The sequence below is a fragment of the Euphorbia lathyris genome, chromosome 1, assembly GCF_963576675.1.
Source record: "Euphorbia lathyris chromosome 1, ddEupLath1.1, whole genome shotgun sequence".
Classification (NCBI taxonomy): Eukaryota; Viridiplantae; Streptophyta; class Magnoliopsida; order Malpighiales; family Euphorbiaceae; genus Euphorbia; species Euphorbia lathyris.
In genome coordinates this window covers 56,542,541-56,558,226 of record NC_088910.1, presented here as the reverse complement: position 1 = coordinate 56,558,226, position 15,686 = coordinate 56,542,541, and the positions used below count along the sequence as shown (strand labels likewise).

Sequence of the window (15,686 nt, the reverse complement as noted above, 5' to 3'; positions counted from 1 at the left end):
ATGTGTGGAGGTCGTTAATTAGCGTTCGTACGATTTTGTTGCAAGGTGGAATGTGGCGAGTGGGGGATGGTAGTGAGATAAAAATATTTGTTGATCGATGGGTGCCGATTATTCCGTGTGGTCGTCCTTTGGGATGTAGAAATTCTCCATCTTCGGAATTGGTGAGTTCTTTGATTATTCCTGGGTCAGGGTTGTGGAATTCGGCGGCAGTGAATAATTGTTTTTATAAGGAGGATGCCGAAGCCATTTTGAGTCTTCCCCTTCGGGCTTTTGCTACTGATAAATTCTTTTGGCCTTCCTCTCGTGATGGTCAGTATACAGTTAAATCGGGTTATCAAGTAGCTCTTGTTAGGAATGCGGTTTTCTGTGGTATGCCCGGTGGGTCGAAGGGTCCCCGTAGTTTATGGAAGCATTTATGGAAGTTAAATTTGCCGCTGAAGGTTATTCATTTGGTATGGTCATGTTGTAAGGAGTTTTTGCCTTGTGCGGAGAATCTTATTCGGATGAAGCTTCCGGTTTCAGGTTTGTGTATTTTTTGTGGGCTGAATTGTGTTTCATTAATTCATTTAATGAAATATTGTATGTTCTCTAGGAGAAGATGGAAATTGAGTGGTTTTTCTGTCAAAATTTATAAAATTGATGGTGAATCATGTTTGGACTGGATTGAGGCTGTTTGTAATGCTGTTTCGATGGTGGATTTTTCTCGGTTTTGTGCTATTTTGTGGATGCTATGTTCGATCATAACCGTGTCAATCATGGTGAGCGACCCCTTGAGGATAGGGCGTTTATGGCGGGTGTGGATAATGTTGTGGTTGAGGTGGCGGATCGGGGAGGTGAACAAAGGAGGCAAAGGCGGGAGGGAATGGTATTATGGTTGGCGCCGGTTGATCCGATTATTAAGCTTAATTGTGATGCTGCGTTTTTTGCGGATGGCGGTTGGGGCTTTGCGGGATTTTTGGCGAGGGATTTTAGAGGTGATGTGTTGATGTGTGGTACGTGTCCGTTGGGACGGTGCTGGTCGGCATTACATGCGGAGCTACTTGCGATACTAAATGGGTTGGTGTTTGCGAGTCATTGTGGTATCGAGAGGATTGTTGTTTCGTCGGATTGTGAGGTGGCTGTTGAGGCGATTTTAGCGGCTAGGGATGTTAGCTATATGGATGTTGTTGTTAATTCGATTCGTTCTATTGCGAGTTCATTTTTTGAGTCGAATTTTATTTTTGAGGGTCGTGCTATGAATATAGCCGCCCATGAGCTTGCAAAATGTGGATCTAGTTTGGTTGGTCCTCAGTTTTTTAGATCCGGTTATCCAGTGTGTTTGTCGGCTTGTATTGATGTTGATTGTCGTTTATAATCTAAGTTCGATTTATTGATAAAAAAAAAAAAAAAAAAAATGTCTAGTTTGATATTGTCATGTCAACTGATAGTGTGGATAACTCTGACCCTAACTTTACTTGAGGGTCGCTGACAAATATGGTTCAACAATAAATATCAATAGCTTATTTGGTTTTCGATTAATGCTTAGCGGCTAAATTAGGCTTGTGAGCTCCAATGTACATAAAGGCATGGATCTACTTATTTTATTCTATTTGTATGGTAACGAGTCTGAAAATCTAAACTCGCTTCTCAATTGTGCCAGTTTTGTAACTAACCCATTCTTTTTATAAAACAAAATTAATAATATAAAAACCAAAATGACTTCTCAGCCAGTTTTGTAATTAACCCATTTTTTTAATAAAACAAAATTAATAATATAAAAACCAAAATGATTGAGCTTGACGATGTTCGATTCTATTCTATCTTGCCTGTGTTTGGTCAACCAGGTAAGGTAGCTTTTAAATTCTCAAATCCTCGGTATCATGGAAGAAATTGAAAGAAGAAAGAGCAGTTAATACTTGAAATTTATTTTCTACTCTTTCATTTTGCTTTTTGTTTCCGTATTAACGGACATATTTCCCGCCAAATTTAGTAGCCAAGGCAGCCACAAACAATCATGAGGTCCACCTCCACCAATCACTATTGCTCCTTACTAAAATTCTGCTGCGAAACAAGAAATCACAAGCAGGCCAAGAAGCTCCATTGCCATTTAATTAAGACCCTTATAAATCCAGAACCTTTCTTATATAACAACCTCATAAACACATATGGCAAACTGGGCAACTTGAAATATGCACGCCACCTATTCGAGGAAATGCCGCACCCAAATCTTTTTTCATGGAATGCTATTCTTACTGCTTATTCAAAAACTGGGCATCTCTTAGAAATGCAAGAAATATTCAATTTCATGCCTAATCGAGATGGGGTCTCTTGGAACTCTCTTATTTCAGGCTATGCCTGTAACGGTTCGGTTAGTCAGGCTGTTAAGTCTTATAACTCCATGTTGAGAGATGGAGTTACCAATTTGAATAGGATTACATTCTCGACCATGCTTGGGTTGGCGTTGGCTCGACGTTGTGTTGATTTAGGCAGGCAGATTCATGGGCAAATAGTGAAATTTGGGTTTGCTGCTTATGTTTTTGTGGGTAGTCCTTTGGTGGATATGTATGCTAAATTGGGTTTAGTTTATGAGGGGAAACAGGTTTTTGATGAGATGCCACAGAGGAACGTCGTAGTGCATAACACGATGATTACAGGGTTTTTACGATGTGGAATGGTAGAGGATTCAAAGATGCTGTTTCATGGTATGAAAGAAAAAGATTCTATTTCATGGACAACAATGATTACGGGGCTAATTCAAAATGGACTCCAGATAGAGGCTATTGATTTGTTTAGACAAATGAGACTAGAAGGGCTATCTATGGATCAGTATACTTTCGGTAGTGTGTTGACTGCCTGTGCGGGCCAGACTGCCGTAGAAGAGGGCAAACAAATTCATGCATTCATAATTAGGAGCAATTATAAGGATAATGTATTTGTGGGTAGTGCACTTGTTGACATGTACTCCAAGTGCAAAAATGTACAGTATGCAGAAGCCGTTTTTAAGAGAATGACACATAGGAATGTTGTATCATGGACTGCAATGTTAGTGGGTTATGGGCAGAATGGCTTGAGTGAAGAAGCTGTTAGAATTTACTGTGATATGCAGAGACACGGGATAGAGCCTGATGATTTTACTCTAGGAAGTGTAATAAGTTCATGTGCGAACCTAGCCAGCTTAGAAGAGGGTGCTCAGTTTCATTGTCGAGCCTTAATTACCGGCTTGATTTCTTTTGTAACAGTTTCCAATGCACTTGTTACTTTGTATGGTAAATGTGGAAGCATAGAAGAGTCCACTCACTTGTTCAATGAAATGAACTTGAGAGATGAAGTCTCATGGACAGCATTGATTACAAGTTATGCTCAATTTGGAAAAGCCAATGAGACAATAGAATTGTTTGAAAGGATGCTGGCCCATGGCTTGAAACCTGATGCTGTTACATTCATTGGGGTTCTCTCTGCTTGCAGTAGAGCAGGATTGGTGGAAAGAGGACAGCATTATTTCAAATCATTGAAAGAACATGGATTACGTCCAGGTCCTGATCACTATACTTGCATGATTGACCTTTTCAGTCGAGCTGGGAAGTTAGAAGAAGCCAAAAATTTCATTAAAAATATGCCTTTCTGTCCGGATGCAATTGGTTGGTCTACTTTGCTCAGTTCTTGTAGGTTTTACGGTAACATGGAAATAGGAAAATGGGCAGGTCAGTCTCTTCTTGAACTAGAGCCCCACAACCCAGCAGGTTATGTCTTACTTTCAAGCATATATGCTGCAAAAGGAGAATGGAATGATGTAGCGCAACTAAGAAAAGGAATGAGAGATAGAGGAGCCCGAAAGGAACCCGGATTTAGTTGGATCAAGTATAAGAACAAAGTTCACCTTTTCTCAGCTGATGACCTGTCAAGTCCATTTTATGATCAGATAAATGCCAAATTAGATAAATTGAACCAAGACATCATAGAGGAAGGCTATGTGCCAGATACTAGTTCCGTTCTTCATGATGTTGAGGAATCAGAGAAGATCAAGATGCTTAACCGACATAGTGAGAAGCTTGCAATTGCTTTTGGGCTGATATTTATTCCTAGTGTCCTTCCCATACGAGTAGTTAAAAATCTGAGGGTATGTGGGGATTGTCACACTGCCACTAAATATATTTCCAAGGTAACTCAGAGAGAAATACTTGTTAGAGATGCTGTCCGCTTCCATTTATTCAAAGATGGAACATGTTCATGTGGAGATTTCTGGTGATATGGTTCTCTTACTGTCCAAAGCTACAGAGGATGTTAAAAATCTGATTTTAGTGAGGAGAATGACCAAGATCGATGATTTGGTGGGCTGGAAGGAGATTAGGCAATTAACGTGGCATATTTTGGAGCACCTGAACTTCTATTTGTCTTCCTGGATCAACAATATTTCTTTATGTAAAAGAAAATTCAGAATTGATGTCAATGATCTCCTCAGTTAAAAACACTGGTATGCACAAACTTGATGTGTGTTTTTAAGAAATTGTCTGTGTTGACAACTGAGCAACTCACATGTCATCTGTGTTCTGGTAGCTTCTCCACATAATATTTATTTCTATCTCTAATTCATACATTAATAGTTGTATGCATATATTTACTTATTTAACAGTATAGTTTTTAAAGCACATGCATGTCAAATGGCAGAGTATGTGTAGTTCCTTGAGCTGGATTCAGATTATGTTGGCTGCTGGAAGCTACTGCTGACATTTGTTTTATCATCTTTAAGTTTTGTGGACCTATATTTGAGAAAGAAAATGTTTTCTTCCTCATGTTTGCTTGGTCAAGACAGTTGTACTGTATAGTTTTCAATCGTTATTCTGATTTTCCTTAAGAACTTGTATTCAGGTAATTTGACTTGATGAAAAACAATATACTTGCTGAGTAGAAAAAATATGAATTCTGTTCGAAACACTGCAGAACTTAAGAAAAAAATAATCTTCGAGACAAGCAATACTAGCTGGTACTAGGAATATCGACAGGTAAATGAATCATGAAGAATTGAGCAAGTCTTGCACTGCCTAGGTGGTAGCAACCTGGACTGAGATCTTGCCAACATTTATTTTGTTTATCAAGTAAGAAAGAAATAAAAAAACAAAGGAGCATTTTGTCTATCCTGAAATTCCAAGTAATAAAACATGTAAAGGTGAATCAGAAGAAATCATGGACGATTGAGACCAACTTTTTTCTCATCCCCGTGTTATTTTGATGGACTCCTCTTGACTATGCTGGTGGTTCTGCATCAAAGTAAAGAAAAGTTGATTAAAGTGAATGCACACCTGATAAAGCCTTAACATTGGATTAAGCTACCTGACAACAATTACCTGCAACTTGCTGCAGATCTCAATTACTTCAGGTGTAGGAGCCCAATCACCAAAATTCCTTTCAATGAACTGGTAAGCAATGCCACTCTTTCCGCTGCCAACTACAAATAGTCCTCCTTTAATTTCTCCTTCCCCTTTGAAATTTTGCTTTATTCCCATGGCTTTGGCACGCTTGTAGTTTGCAATAGCTCGTGGGTTGAATACAAATCCTGATATGAACTTATCCTTTAGCAGTTGCCCTCCACCAAGAGCCTTGAAGAAGTTCATATCCCGGTCATGGAATACAGCCCCACCCCAGTATCGGGGCCAAAAGTCTTTTACCTGCACGAAACAAAAGCAATAGCACATCAAACAAAGAGGATTTTGTGGCAAGAAGTCTCTTACTAATTGACAAGAAGTTGAAATTTCACTGGATACCTCTGATTCTATGTATTCATGGAGTACTGCAACTAGTTGAACTCCTAGTTTATCAAATATGGGTTTTTTGGCATACAGCTGGTGAGCTTCAGCTCTGCACATGATGCATCTGTTTCGAAATTCAAGACATGCAAAGAATAAAATGTCAATTCTTCACCATTTAATTGAAAGCTGGAAAACTTGTATATTGATTTGTGGGTGTTTCTTGAATGCAAGACATTCTAGTCTTGTTTTTGTCTCTGTATATTTTTATAAATGCTTATTGCCTTTGTATACACAAATGCTTTGGATAAAAATGGTTATCTACACAAGAAATCCATGTAATACAGAACAGTGATGTTACCCAGGACGTCTGATGCAGAGAAGCACAGCGGGTTTGTCTCGCCACAATCCTGAGGCCTTCATTGGGGGTGCCCTGGTTGTCACCAACCGTTCCATCCCAATCTTGTACTCAGGAGTTAATTTCTCAATTGATATGTTCTCAATAAAAGAATAGGAGGCAACTTCCTCAACTACTGGAGGAGGTTGTACACAGCCACATGCTCGAGGTTCTGCAGGGCCAGCAGCAACAATTCCTTTAAAGATGTATCCATCTTTAATCTTAAACTCAGCTATTGATTCTTCAATTGATTTATCAAACTTTTTGCTATATGTAGCTGGAGATTTAGATACACTCTTCGTATATTTTGAGTTGACAGATCCCAAACTCTTGAAAGTGCTATTTTCTCTAGATTGCATGCTGGTATTTTTCATTGAAGAGAAAGCATGTGATTTCTGCGAAGGTTCACTACATTGACTGCTTCTGTCTGTGAAACGGGCTATGTGACCTCGCTTCATTCCAAACTGGGATGATAGATCTCCAATGCTTAAGCTCAGCAGCTCAGGTAAACATTTCCCAGATTCTTCAAGCTTATCTCCATACAGCATAAGAGCTCGATCATGCAGGTATGATCGTATTTCCAAAGCATCCTATAGTAAGGCAGGCGAGCTCAAAACTTGAGAAATTTTATCATGAAATTGAGTCTATGCTGAATTTTTGCTCTAGAAAAAACTTGAATAACTAAATTTGATTTGACCAACCTTTTGCTGCTGTGTCATGTTGATTGTATCCATGTCTTCCGAGTTCATAATCTTCAAGGTCGGTACATCATCCCAGCCATCTTCCAATAACTTTGGAAGCAGATTCTTCAAAGCTCCGTTGCCTACAAATTCTTCTATTGAAAAGGAAGCCATTATCCAAAATCTTGTTGCAGAAAGAGTCCTAGGGCGAGGTATAGGAATTCTATTGTTATTCTTAGGTCAACCTCTCAGAAATGGAACAGAATACACACAAGAGTAATGAATATTTGATGATTATGATGAAACATGGATTGGCTTTTATTTGGTCTTATCTGAGCCTCCACAACCTTGAGATTAAAAAAATAATAATAAAAAAATCCATTACCTTGGTGATTAGTTCAACAAATTGACCTAAACAGTAGTTATTTCAGTAAGATATTTGTTACTATAATACTATGTCTTTAGTTGTTGATATGTTCTATTTAAATTCAAAATCTGTGCATATATTATATGATTGGATATGTCCATTCATATGGATTTTGAAACTGACATATTTGGACTGCAGGCTACTTATAATCAAGTGGCAAATGCTATGAACAAGTTAACCAATTAAATAATATGTTGCTAAAATTCAAAAGCTAAATGCAAAATCAAGTCTACTAATATTTTCTTGGAAACGGTCAAAAGATTCCAAGAGAGGTTAAGAAAAAATAAGGGTTCAAATTTTAAATAGACAGAAGCAATACCCAGCAGACTTAAACAATGACTACAAAGCTGGGAATGTTTCATTGCCGTCCAAAACTTTCTTCAATTTTATATATACAAGTTGCCTACGCATTGTTTTTTTCTTGTCAATATTATTGTTCAAAGTTGTAGGATATTTTGTAAGTGTTGCCACGTCTTTTGTCTCTACTGTGTTCGGCAGACAATATTGAGTTGATAATTTCCCTTTCAGCAATTTAGTGTCTCTGATGTTTAATGTGTCCGGTTTTTATCCATCTTTTTCCTATTATGTGACATTTTCACTGAAAATAAAAATGATGGCTTTTGTATTGGAAAGTTTTCTTGTACTGCAAAAAAAAAAAAACAAAAAAAAACTGTGAATGTTGTTTGCTTAATTTAAAATTCAAGTACAGTTCTTTTGATCTTTTCTCACCAGTTGAATCCTTAGAAAACTATATCTGGAGTATCTTATGAATATGAGCTGTACTTGTATAATTAAGAGATGTGCGTATATACCTTGTAATTATGTTATCAGTATATATAAAAATTACAGAATATTTCCTCTCTATTAACTATAACCAGTAAAGCATATCAAATTTGTTCTCTTGTCATCGATTCTCAAAGCTGATTGCTCCATTTTTAGCTTGTTAATTATCTTTCAGCTGACTGCATTATACTTTTACACATCTGAACCTGCCAAAGTAACATTACTCTACTTCAAACAGAAATTTAACAATCCAACTCTCCATAAATAACACAAAAAATGTTGATTTTGGCTACAACTTATCAAGCATGCTTACCGCAATGAGATTAGATTCTTGTGGCAGTTGACAGCAGCAGAAGAGTTTAATTGCATTTGCATTTCTATAACTTATAAATAGAATTAGGAAAATTAGGCATCTTGTTTAAAAGCCTCAAGATCTTCTCTGCCATCTGCCTTGTATTACCATTTCCATGATGAAAAGCACTGATTAAAGTGGCAGTCAGCAATCTATCCTGTGATATATCTGAAGCAGAATTATCCCCACCTTTCATCAGGAATTTCTCAATAACCCAAAATGATTTTTGCTGCAAACCTTCTTCTTTGTGTTCCTTCACTGCATTCAGAACATGCTGTACAGCATTTGCCTCGCTCAAAATACTGACACTGTTATCAACGTCAACCCTGTCATCTAACAAAGTGCATACAGCTGACATTGCAGCCTCAACAACCTCTGAATTCTCATGGTCCAGACATGCCAATAAACTCTTAACTGCATTTGCTTCAACTAAACAGAATGTGTCTTGGGAGGAGCAAACCCCTCTATGGACCGGACATATCCGTATTTTCCTTTTGTTTGAAGAACCAAATGATTGGAACTTAGGCAAGCTTCTCTTCCAGGACTTTGTTTTCTCTATTCGTGGCGGTACTGATAAGTGCACGGATTCTAATGACAGATTTTCCAAGCCTATTGCTGATAATCTCTGAACTTCATCGCTTGATGTTTTCATGAGCAACTCTGTGAAAAGCACTGTCAAGTTATAGTTTCTTGCTGTTGACAGCGATTCAGGTTGATAAAGTGTTGTTGTGAATTTAACCAGAATGCCTACCAGACCTTCTAAGTAAGCACTTGCATACCTGCTTGTTCTTATTCCATGTATCTGGATTTGATCTATCATTTGCAGGATTTTAGGGACTGAATTCTTTCTGATAAGAGCCAGGTTGAGTGTGAGGTTCTGGTCCGGCAGCTTAGCCAGAAATTTTGCTGAAACTGCCTGCCTTTCTGTGATTTCTGGCATTGTATGGCCGAGGAGTAAGTTTTCAGGCTGACCTCTTATCTTGCATAGTCTCTCCACTAGCGTGTATCCAATGTGAGGCGAAAGTTCAATGAGCAACTTGATTGCTGCAACCCCAAGTTCATCATGAGGGTTATTGATGAGCTCAATCAAGGTATATCTTGCTTCAGTCTGTTTCATCACTGAGACTATAGTCTCCATGGATTTGGGGGACTTTGTCAGGCATAAAAGAATTCGTATAAGGCTGATGTTCAGTTCATCAGGAGTTGAGTTATTAAGCATGTAGATGATGTTTCCCAGAATATAGTCTGAAGTTATTTTATGTCCATGGCTGTTTGCTTGGAGATTATCGAGTTCAATCCCACTCTCAAAGATGTTTGCTAGAATTGAAGCAGCCTCATTTTTTGAGTTCATCGGTTCATCGTAGATTCTCCGAGCAAACATCTCTTCAGCCATAATCTGTATGATTCCTGATTTTATTAATATCTTTGCGTTTGGAGAATATGATGAAATCTGTGCTAGAGCTTTAAACGCTGAACTTCTGCTCAAAGTGTTTCCGCTATGAACCATTTGGATGAGAGCTGGGGAAGCCCTCTCAGCCACGTAAGCTTTGCTGTCGTTTCCGATTACGATTTCTCCAAGATAGCTCGTCATTTCCATTTGCATCTCCTCAGAACCTGTTTATAAGTTGGATTTCGATCAACATAGCTTGTGGTGATACACTTGCAGTCAGTTTTGGACACATTTGAAGATTTGGAAGTTACCTTCAGTGAGATGATTTAGAAGGGGTTCTAAGAATCCATTTTCTGCCATGTGTTTGATATTTTCTGGATACGCCTCTAGGTTCTTTAAGATTTCTTCCGCCTTTTCTGAAGAGAAGGCATCAACAGACTGATTGTATTTGATTCTGATCAGAATCAGAATCCCCCCAGGAACCGACCTAATTTTCTGACAAAATGATTGAGACTTTGAGAACTCATGTATTAGAAGCAATGAAGCTTGCCTTATGAGCAGGCTACCACTTGACAACATCTTGATTACAGTTGAAATATCCACCATTTCGACAAGCATTTCCTGTAAATAAACAAAAGTCATCGATTCTTGGTAAGTAACTACAGGAAACTGTTTCGATGGATTTCAGTTGTGATATTTTTTATTTAAATGCGATTCATATTGGTAATGATTCATGATAGTATAGAGAGAGAGGAGAGACTTGAACCTTGCCCTCATCATCCTCTTCTGTGAGTTCACATAATAATTCCAGTGCTGCACATCTGACATCTCTATCTCTGTATTCCAGAAACTTAACAAGCAATGGCAGTACTCCAGTATTGCGGACTTCAATCTTATTGTATTTCTTCCTTGTGCAGATGCCTTGCAGATCTCTTATTGCTTCAAATACCATAGTCGTTGAACTTGCTAGAGATAAAGCCGCACGAACAACCTTGATTTGTGCAGCCTCATTTCTTGCTATCCACTCCTCTATTGTAGTCTTGAGTGCTACATTAGCTCTTAAAACTCTATTCATCAGCTTCTTCCCAGTGATTGGACAAAAGATCTTCTCGGAGTTTTTGAACTCTTCAAACCACTCTGTAATTGCAGCTCTTTCACAAGTCACTCCACTTTCTATGGTAACTGGATCTTCCATGATCTTCTTTGTTAATGGACAGTAGAAGGTTTCATAAAGAGGTTCTGCATACTCCAACATTTGTGGCATTGCTGATGAGGACCTGCTGCTTCTGTTACTGTATTTACTTGGGCTGTCAATGCTTTTCTTTTCTGGAAATTTAATCAATAGTGGGCTATTCAAGACTTGAGAGGTATCTCTGGAAACTCCAACATGGATGGAAGAGAAATCTGATTCCTTTTGTTCCGGATGTTCTTTCTGCTGCTTCTTGGAAGAAGATTTCTGACATTCCTGCTCTTTGTGCTGCAACTCGAGAGTTTCTCTTACTTCAAATTGAGCATGGTTCATTTCTTTTGCAAGAGACTGCATAGCAACTTTTGCAAATTCTTGATTCTGAAATGTTGATGAAGGTATCGAGCTCAAGCATTCCCCCATGCGTTTTATAAGCTTCTGAAGCTGTTTTACTGTGATTTTCTCTTCACAGCCAGAGTTTGAGCTGTTGCCTCCGTGGCACTTGTTTACGAGATCCTTGGCCTCATTTATTCCACTGGACATTGATAGCAGGATGTCCATTGATTTGTCAGAGGTATCCTCATCTGTCAGCGACTCCATTATCAGTTGAGAAGTTCGGTAAAGGTAGCATCCAATTTCAAGAAAAGTTTCCTGCTCAAGTGATATGCATGATACAGACTGTCAGATTCTATTATCTTAGAAATCAATGCCAGCAGGGATACGAAAGCGCTATCTATTGAAGTTGTACCTGCTTTGGCCTGATGAACAGTAAGACATTCAGTTTGATTATGCTTCAAACAAATTCCCCAGACAACGGAAAAGCATTGCTGGGAAATCAGCAGTAAAGAAAGGTTAGTTTGCAAATTTAGATTTAGCCTTGATTCTATTATTTCCCTCATACACATCTATATTGTACTGTGAATGGATCAGAAATATAACTCCTAAGTCAACTGTCTGATATACCTGTAAAAGATTTTATAGCAGTATCTTTTTCATTAAAAACCATGAATGAATTCATGGAAGCTAATTCAGTATCGATATGCTCCGATCATTACTGATGCTAAAAACAAAAGGAGGGAAGTATGTTGAACCTATGGAAGCTATGCATGAAAACGAAAATTGTGAAAGTAGAGTTGAAGTGAAAGAGAGAGAGAGTGATACGTACGAACATTCAAGTGGAGGTGGAGCTGCCTTTCTTTGAAATCCAGTCTTGAGCAGAATTTGAAACAACATATTCTTGCTAGATGAGAATGAAGACTTAGCATTAAATTCATGAAATGAGTCGCTGATATCAAGTAATGGTTGTGAAAGTGATATGCAGGTCAGGTCCTAATGATTCATAGCTTCAAATCTGAATAAGTTGACTCAGTCACCAGTGACTGAGATGTTGAAAAATTCATCCATTGTGGTTTGGTTAAGTCTTTTTCTTTCATAGCTGTTTAACTTCATTGCACGGCATCCTTTTTTTTTTAATACGTTCAAACTTGCCTGGAGTGAGGTGTGCTTCAACTTGTTAAAATCTAAAGTTAGAGGCTCATAAATCATTCTTAAAAATCAAGGAGGTAATCCATTTTTTGGCCTAAATTTTGAGGTTAATGTATTAAGCAAAAATCTTTTTAACAAGAGTTGATTAGATAAGAGAGATTCATATAGTTGACCTAATTAGTTTTGATGGTTGTTTATCATTGTATTTATATATCTATGAGCCCTCCTTCCCCTATCAAATTGATAAACGGATATTATAATATCAAAATTGATATATTTGTTTTAAACGAAGGTAAAACAATACTATTTTTGTAATGTCAGAATTGATATATTTGTTTTACATGAAGGTAAAACAATACTATTATTATAATGTTAAAATTGATACATTTGTTTCAAATGAAGGTAAAAGAATACATTTTTCTTCTGAAATTAAAACAATACTATTATAATATGACTGGAATTTTCACATGCACCTTAAATCTAAACCTCAGGATGTTTTGAATCTCCACATTAGGATTCTAATAAGCCTAAATCTAACGGTTAATGAGCAAATTCTACATACTCATTAAAAAAGAATAAATTGATCCATTTTATATTCATATTAAAAGTATTTTCTACCATTTTTTTTATATATTTTCAGATCCAACAAATGGTATTAGAGTTTTTATGCTCTTAAAGTATCTAGAAGAGCCATTTGTTTTTGAGGTTTCAAGAAAGCATAAGGGAATAAAGTTTGTTTTATTAATTCCATCATTCTTCTTACTTTTTTAGTTTTCGATTTACCCCTAACTCATCTAATCGCATTACCGAACATCCTCTAAGGTTTTCTATTACATTTCTCCTCTTTTACTACTTTGAACATGTATCATTCTCATAAACTTTTTATTTTACTTTTTACTTTTTGTTTTGGTATATATATATATATATATATATATATATATACTTTTCTTATCTTTGGATTAATTTCATTTTTTATCATTGTATTTATATATTTTTAATTTTTTTCCTTATAAAATATTTCGACCAAATTTTACTTTTTTAATTTTCCTTCTAATCCTTATATTTATTTATAAACTGTACTTATTTATTTTTACTTTTTTTTACGGTAAAAATAATTTTAACCAAATTTTTTTTTCTTTTATCATATTATTCAGTTTTAGTATTTATTTTTAATTATTTTGAAATGATTATTTTCTTTTATAAAATAAAATGTTTATGTTTTTTTATTAATTTTATTTCAGTTTCCTTTGTTTCACCGTCTTTTGATTTTAATGGTTGAAGTAATTGATTTTAATTCTTATATTTACATATGATTAATTGATTAATGCAGACACATGTATGTATAAAAATTATTGTTAAAAATAATCCATAACTCTGGTTCATTACCTTATTTGAACCAAACATATAAAGGAAATCAGAGGCATGTCATTCCATTTCTGGAACCGAAACAAACAGACAAGGAAATTCAGGGTCATTCTATTCATTCTCTTTGTTTTTTCTTTATTTATCCATACACGAACCAAACATCCCATAAGTGTTTTGAAAGATAATATAGGCATGGATTTTAATCACACATCAGTCGTTTCACCTTTAATTTTTAATGGTGAGAATTATCAAGTTTGAGCTATTAAGATGAAAGCTCATTTGAGAGAGGTAAGTTTGTAACAATGAGTTAAATTTGAGAGGGAAATGCAACACAATCCAACACCAAATAAAATTAGGGATCATGAAGATGAATCAACAAAAATCCAAGAGCTTTAAATAAAATCATAATGTTGTTTCAAATCATTTTTTTACAGGAATAAAACAATTAGAAAGCTTGGAATAGGTTTAAAGAGCTTTAAAAGAGAAATGAAAAGATAAGAAGGATGTAAGTTTTAAATCTCAAAATTGATTTTAAGACAAAACATGAAAAAATAGACGAAGCGAAATTGGGAATAGGATGATGAAGAGCGAAAAAACACCAAAAGGGATCATGCCCGGTAAAAGACAATCAGACTGAAACAATGGAAGAATAAATCGCTTCTATGAGATCAAAATATGTTTGGGAACTGGTTGGTCTATTAAAGAGACGAAGAGAAATTGGAAACAAGTTGGTTCTCAAGATAAAGTGAAAAGCTAATGGTTAATATCTTTAATAATGAACAACGCTCACGAATAGTCTTCAGACGACTTGAATCAGTAGCAAACAGTTAGGGAAGGGCCGAAATTCGACGTCCCACTCTGATGATCAAGTCAGTAAAATACTTTGGAGAAAGTATTTAATGATATTGATTAACTAACTAAAATTATAAAAATGTAAAGTAGATATTATAAAAATATTTGGATATATGTTAAATTTCGAATTTATTTGCTTGATAAAAAATTATTTTTACTAAAATTGAATTAACAATAGAAATTGAAGTTTTGTAATACAAACTAAAATATAAAATATAAAATAATTTAACCATAATTTATTTTGGGATAAGAGATAAAATTGATGTTCAAAAGCAATTTTACTATTAACGTTATAAATGATGTAATTATACTTTTTAATGTATGTAAGTTAGACCAATGTAGCATGTGTTTAGAGAATGGAATAGATGTGCGAACTTCTTAGCTAATTAAGCTTTCCGCTTCCCCATCAGAGTGTCAACTCTCCGGCAAGCGCCCCACCGGCATCCTGCCTTTGATAAGGGATGATGTTTTAGGAGTAACTCTCCCTCGTTTAGTTGCTGTCTAGTATGGTCTTTCTCTTTCCGTTTTGTTCTTTGTTTTTCCTTTTCTTCTGTACCAAAAAAACAAAAGTAAGACCAATTTCACCTCTAATTGTTAATAGCACTTTAAGCAATCATGAATTATATTATCTACGCTCTAGTACATTATGTTATCACTTACCAATAACAAATTAAAACATGTGTACACTTAAAAAAATCCACTGCATCATAGAGAGAGGTTCATTTTTCTCTCTACTTTTTCCTCTCATTGCTTTTTCTTCTTTTCAGATATCGTCACCGTCACTTGTTCAAATTTACTTAGATAGGGAAGAAGGAAGTTTGTCTTTCTTCTTCCTCCTCTCATTTATATTTTAATCTTTGTTTTTAGTTTTAGATTTACATTTTGTTGTTAGTTTGAAGTCTATATATCTTCTTTAACTTCTTTTTCCGTCACACCTGTGAGCTATACTTCTCTCTTTTATTCTTTTTTCGGTCTTAGCAAGAGCAGAAAAGATTTATCTTGTCCGTAGATCTATAGATCTGTGTGGTTGCAAAAATGGAAAGGACTTA

The 15,686-nt window shown here is 36.0% G+C and overlaps 3 protein-coding genes across 5 annotated transcripts; 1 reads left to right on the top strand and 2 right to left on the bottom strand.

Annotated features, from left to right (window-relative positions):
* The first annotated feature begins 1,780 nt into the window (after positions 1-1,780).
* On the top strand, positions 1,781-4,587 carry LOC136234005 (putative pentatricopeptide repeat-containing protein At1g68930). The gene has a single exon (XM_066023755.1). The coding sequence runs from the start codon at positions 1,994-1,996 to the stop codon at positions 4,223-4,225; it is 2,232 nt and encodes a 743-aa protein (XP_065879827.1). The 5' UTR covers positions 1,781-1,993; the 3' UTR covers positions 4,226-4,587.
* Positions 4,588-5,098: 511 nt separating this feature from the next.
* Positions 5,099-7,271, bottom strand: LOC136234010 (uncharacterized). Its single transcript, XM_066023763.1, has 5 exons — positions 6,819-7,271; positions 6,082-6,707; positions 5,739-5,847; positions 5,322-5,642; positions 5,099-5,234 (listed from the first exon to the last, which is right to left on the bottom strand). Exons 1-5 carry the CDS (start codon positions 6,969-6,971, stop codon positions 5,187-5,189), a joined length of 1,257 nt encoding a protein of 418 aa, XP_065879835.1. The 5' UTR covers positions 6,972-7,271; the 3' UTR covers positions 5,099-5,186.
* A 617-nt stretch (positions 7,272-7,888) lies between these two features.
* On the bottom strand, positions 7,889-12,382 carry LOC136233992 (putative U-box domain-containing protein 42). 3 transcript variants are annotated; one of them, XR_010691012.1, is made up of 6 exons: positions 12,101-12,382; positions 11,684-11,762; positions 10,516-11,586; positions 10,061-10,370; positions 8,321-9,973; positions 7,890-8,213 (listed from the first exon to the last, which is right to left on the bottom strand). XR_010691012.1 is itself a non-coding variant. In XM_066023738.1 (5 exons), exons 3-5 carry the CDS (start codon positions 11,533-11,535, stop codon positions 8,385-8,387), a joined length of 2,919 nt encoding a protein of 972 aa, XP_065879810.1. In that variant the 5' UTR covers positions 11,536-11,586; positions 11,684-11,762; positions 12,101-12,382; the 3' UTR covers positions 7,889-8,384. The 3 variants fall into 3 exon arrangements, 2 of the variants coding, with proteins under 2 accessions (XP_065879810.1, XP_065879816.1); XM_066023738.1 differs by having other exon boundaries at positions 7,889-9,973; XM_066023744.1 differs by having other exon boundaries at positions 7,889-9,973; positions 12,105-12,382.
* Positions 12,383-15,686: the final 3,304 nt, after the last annotated feature.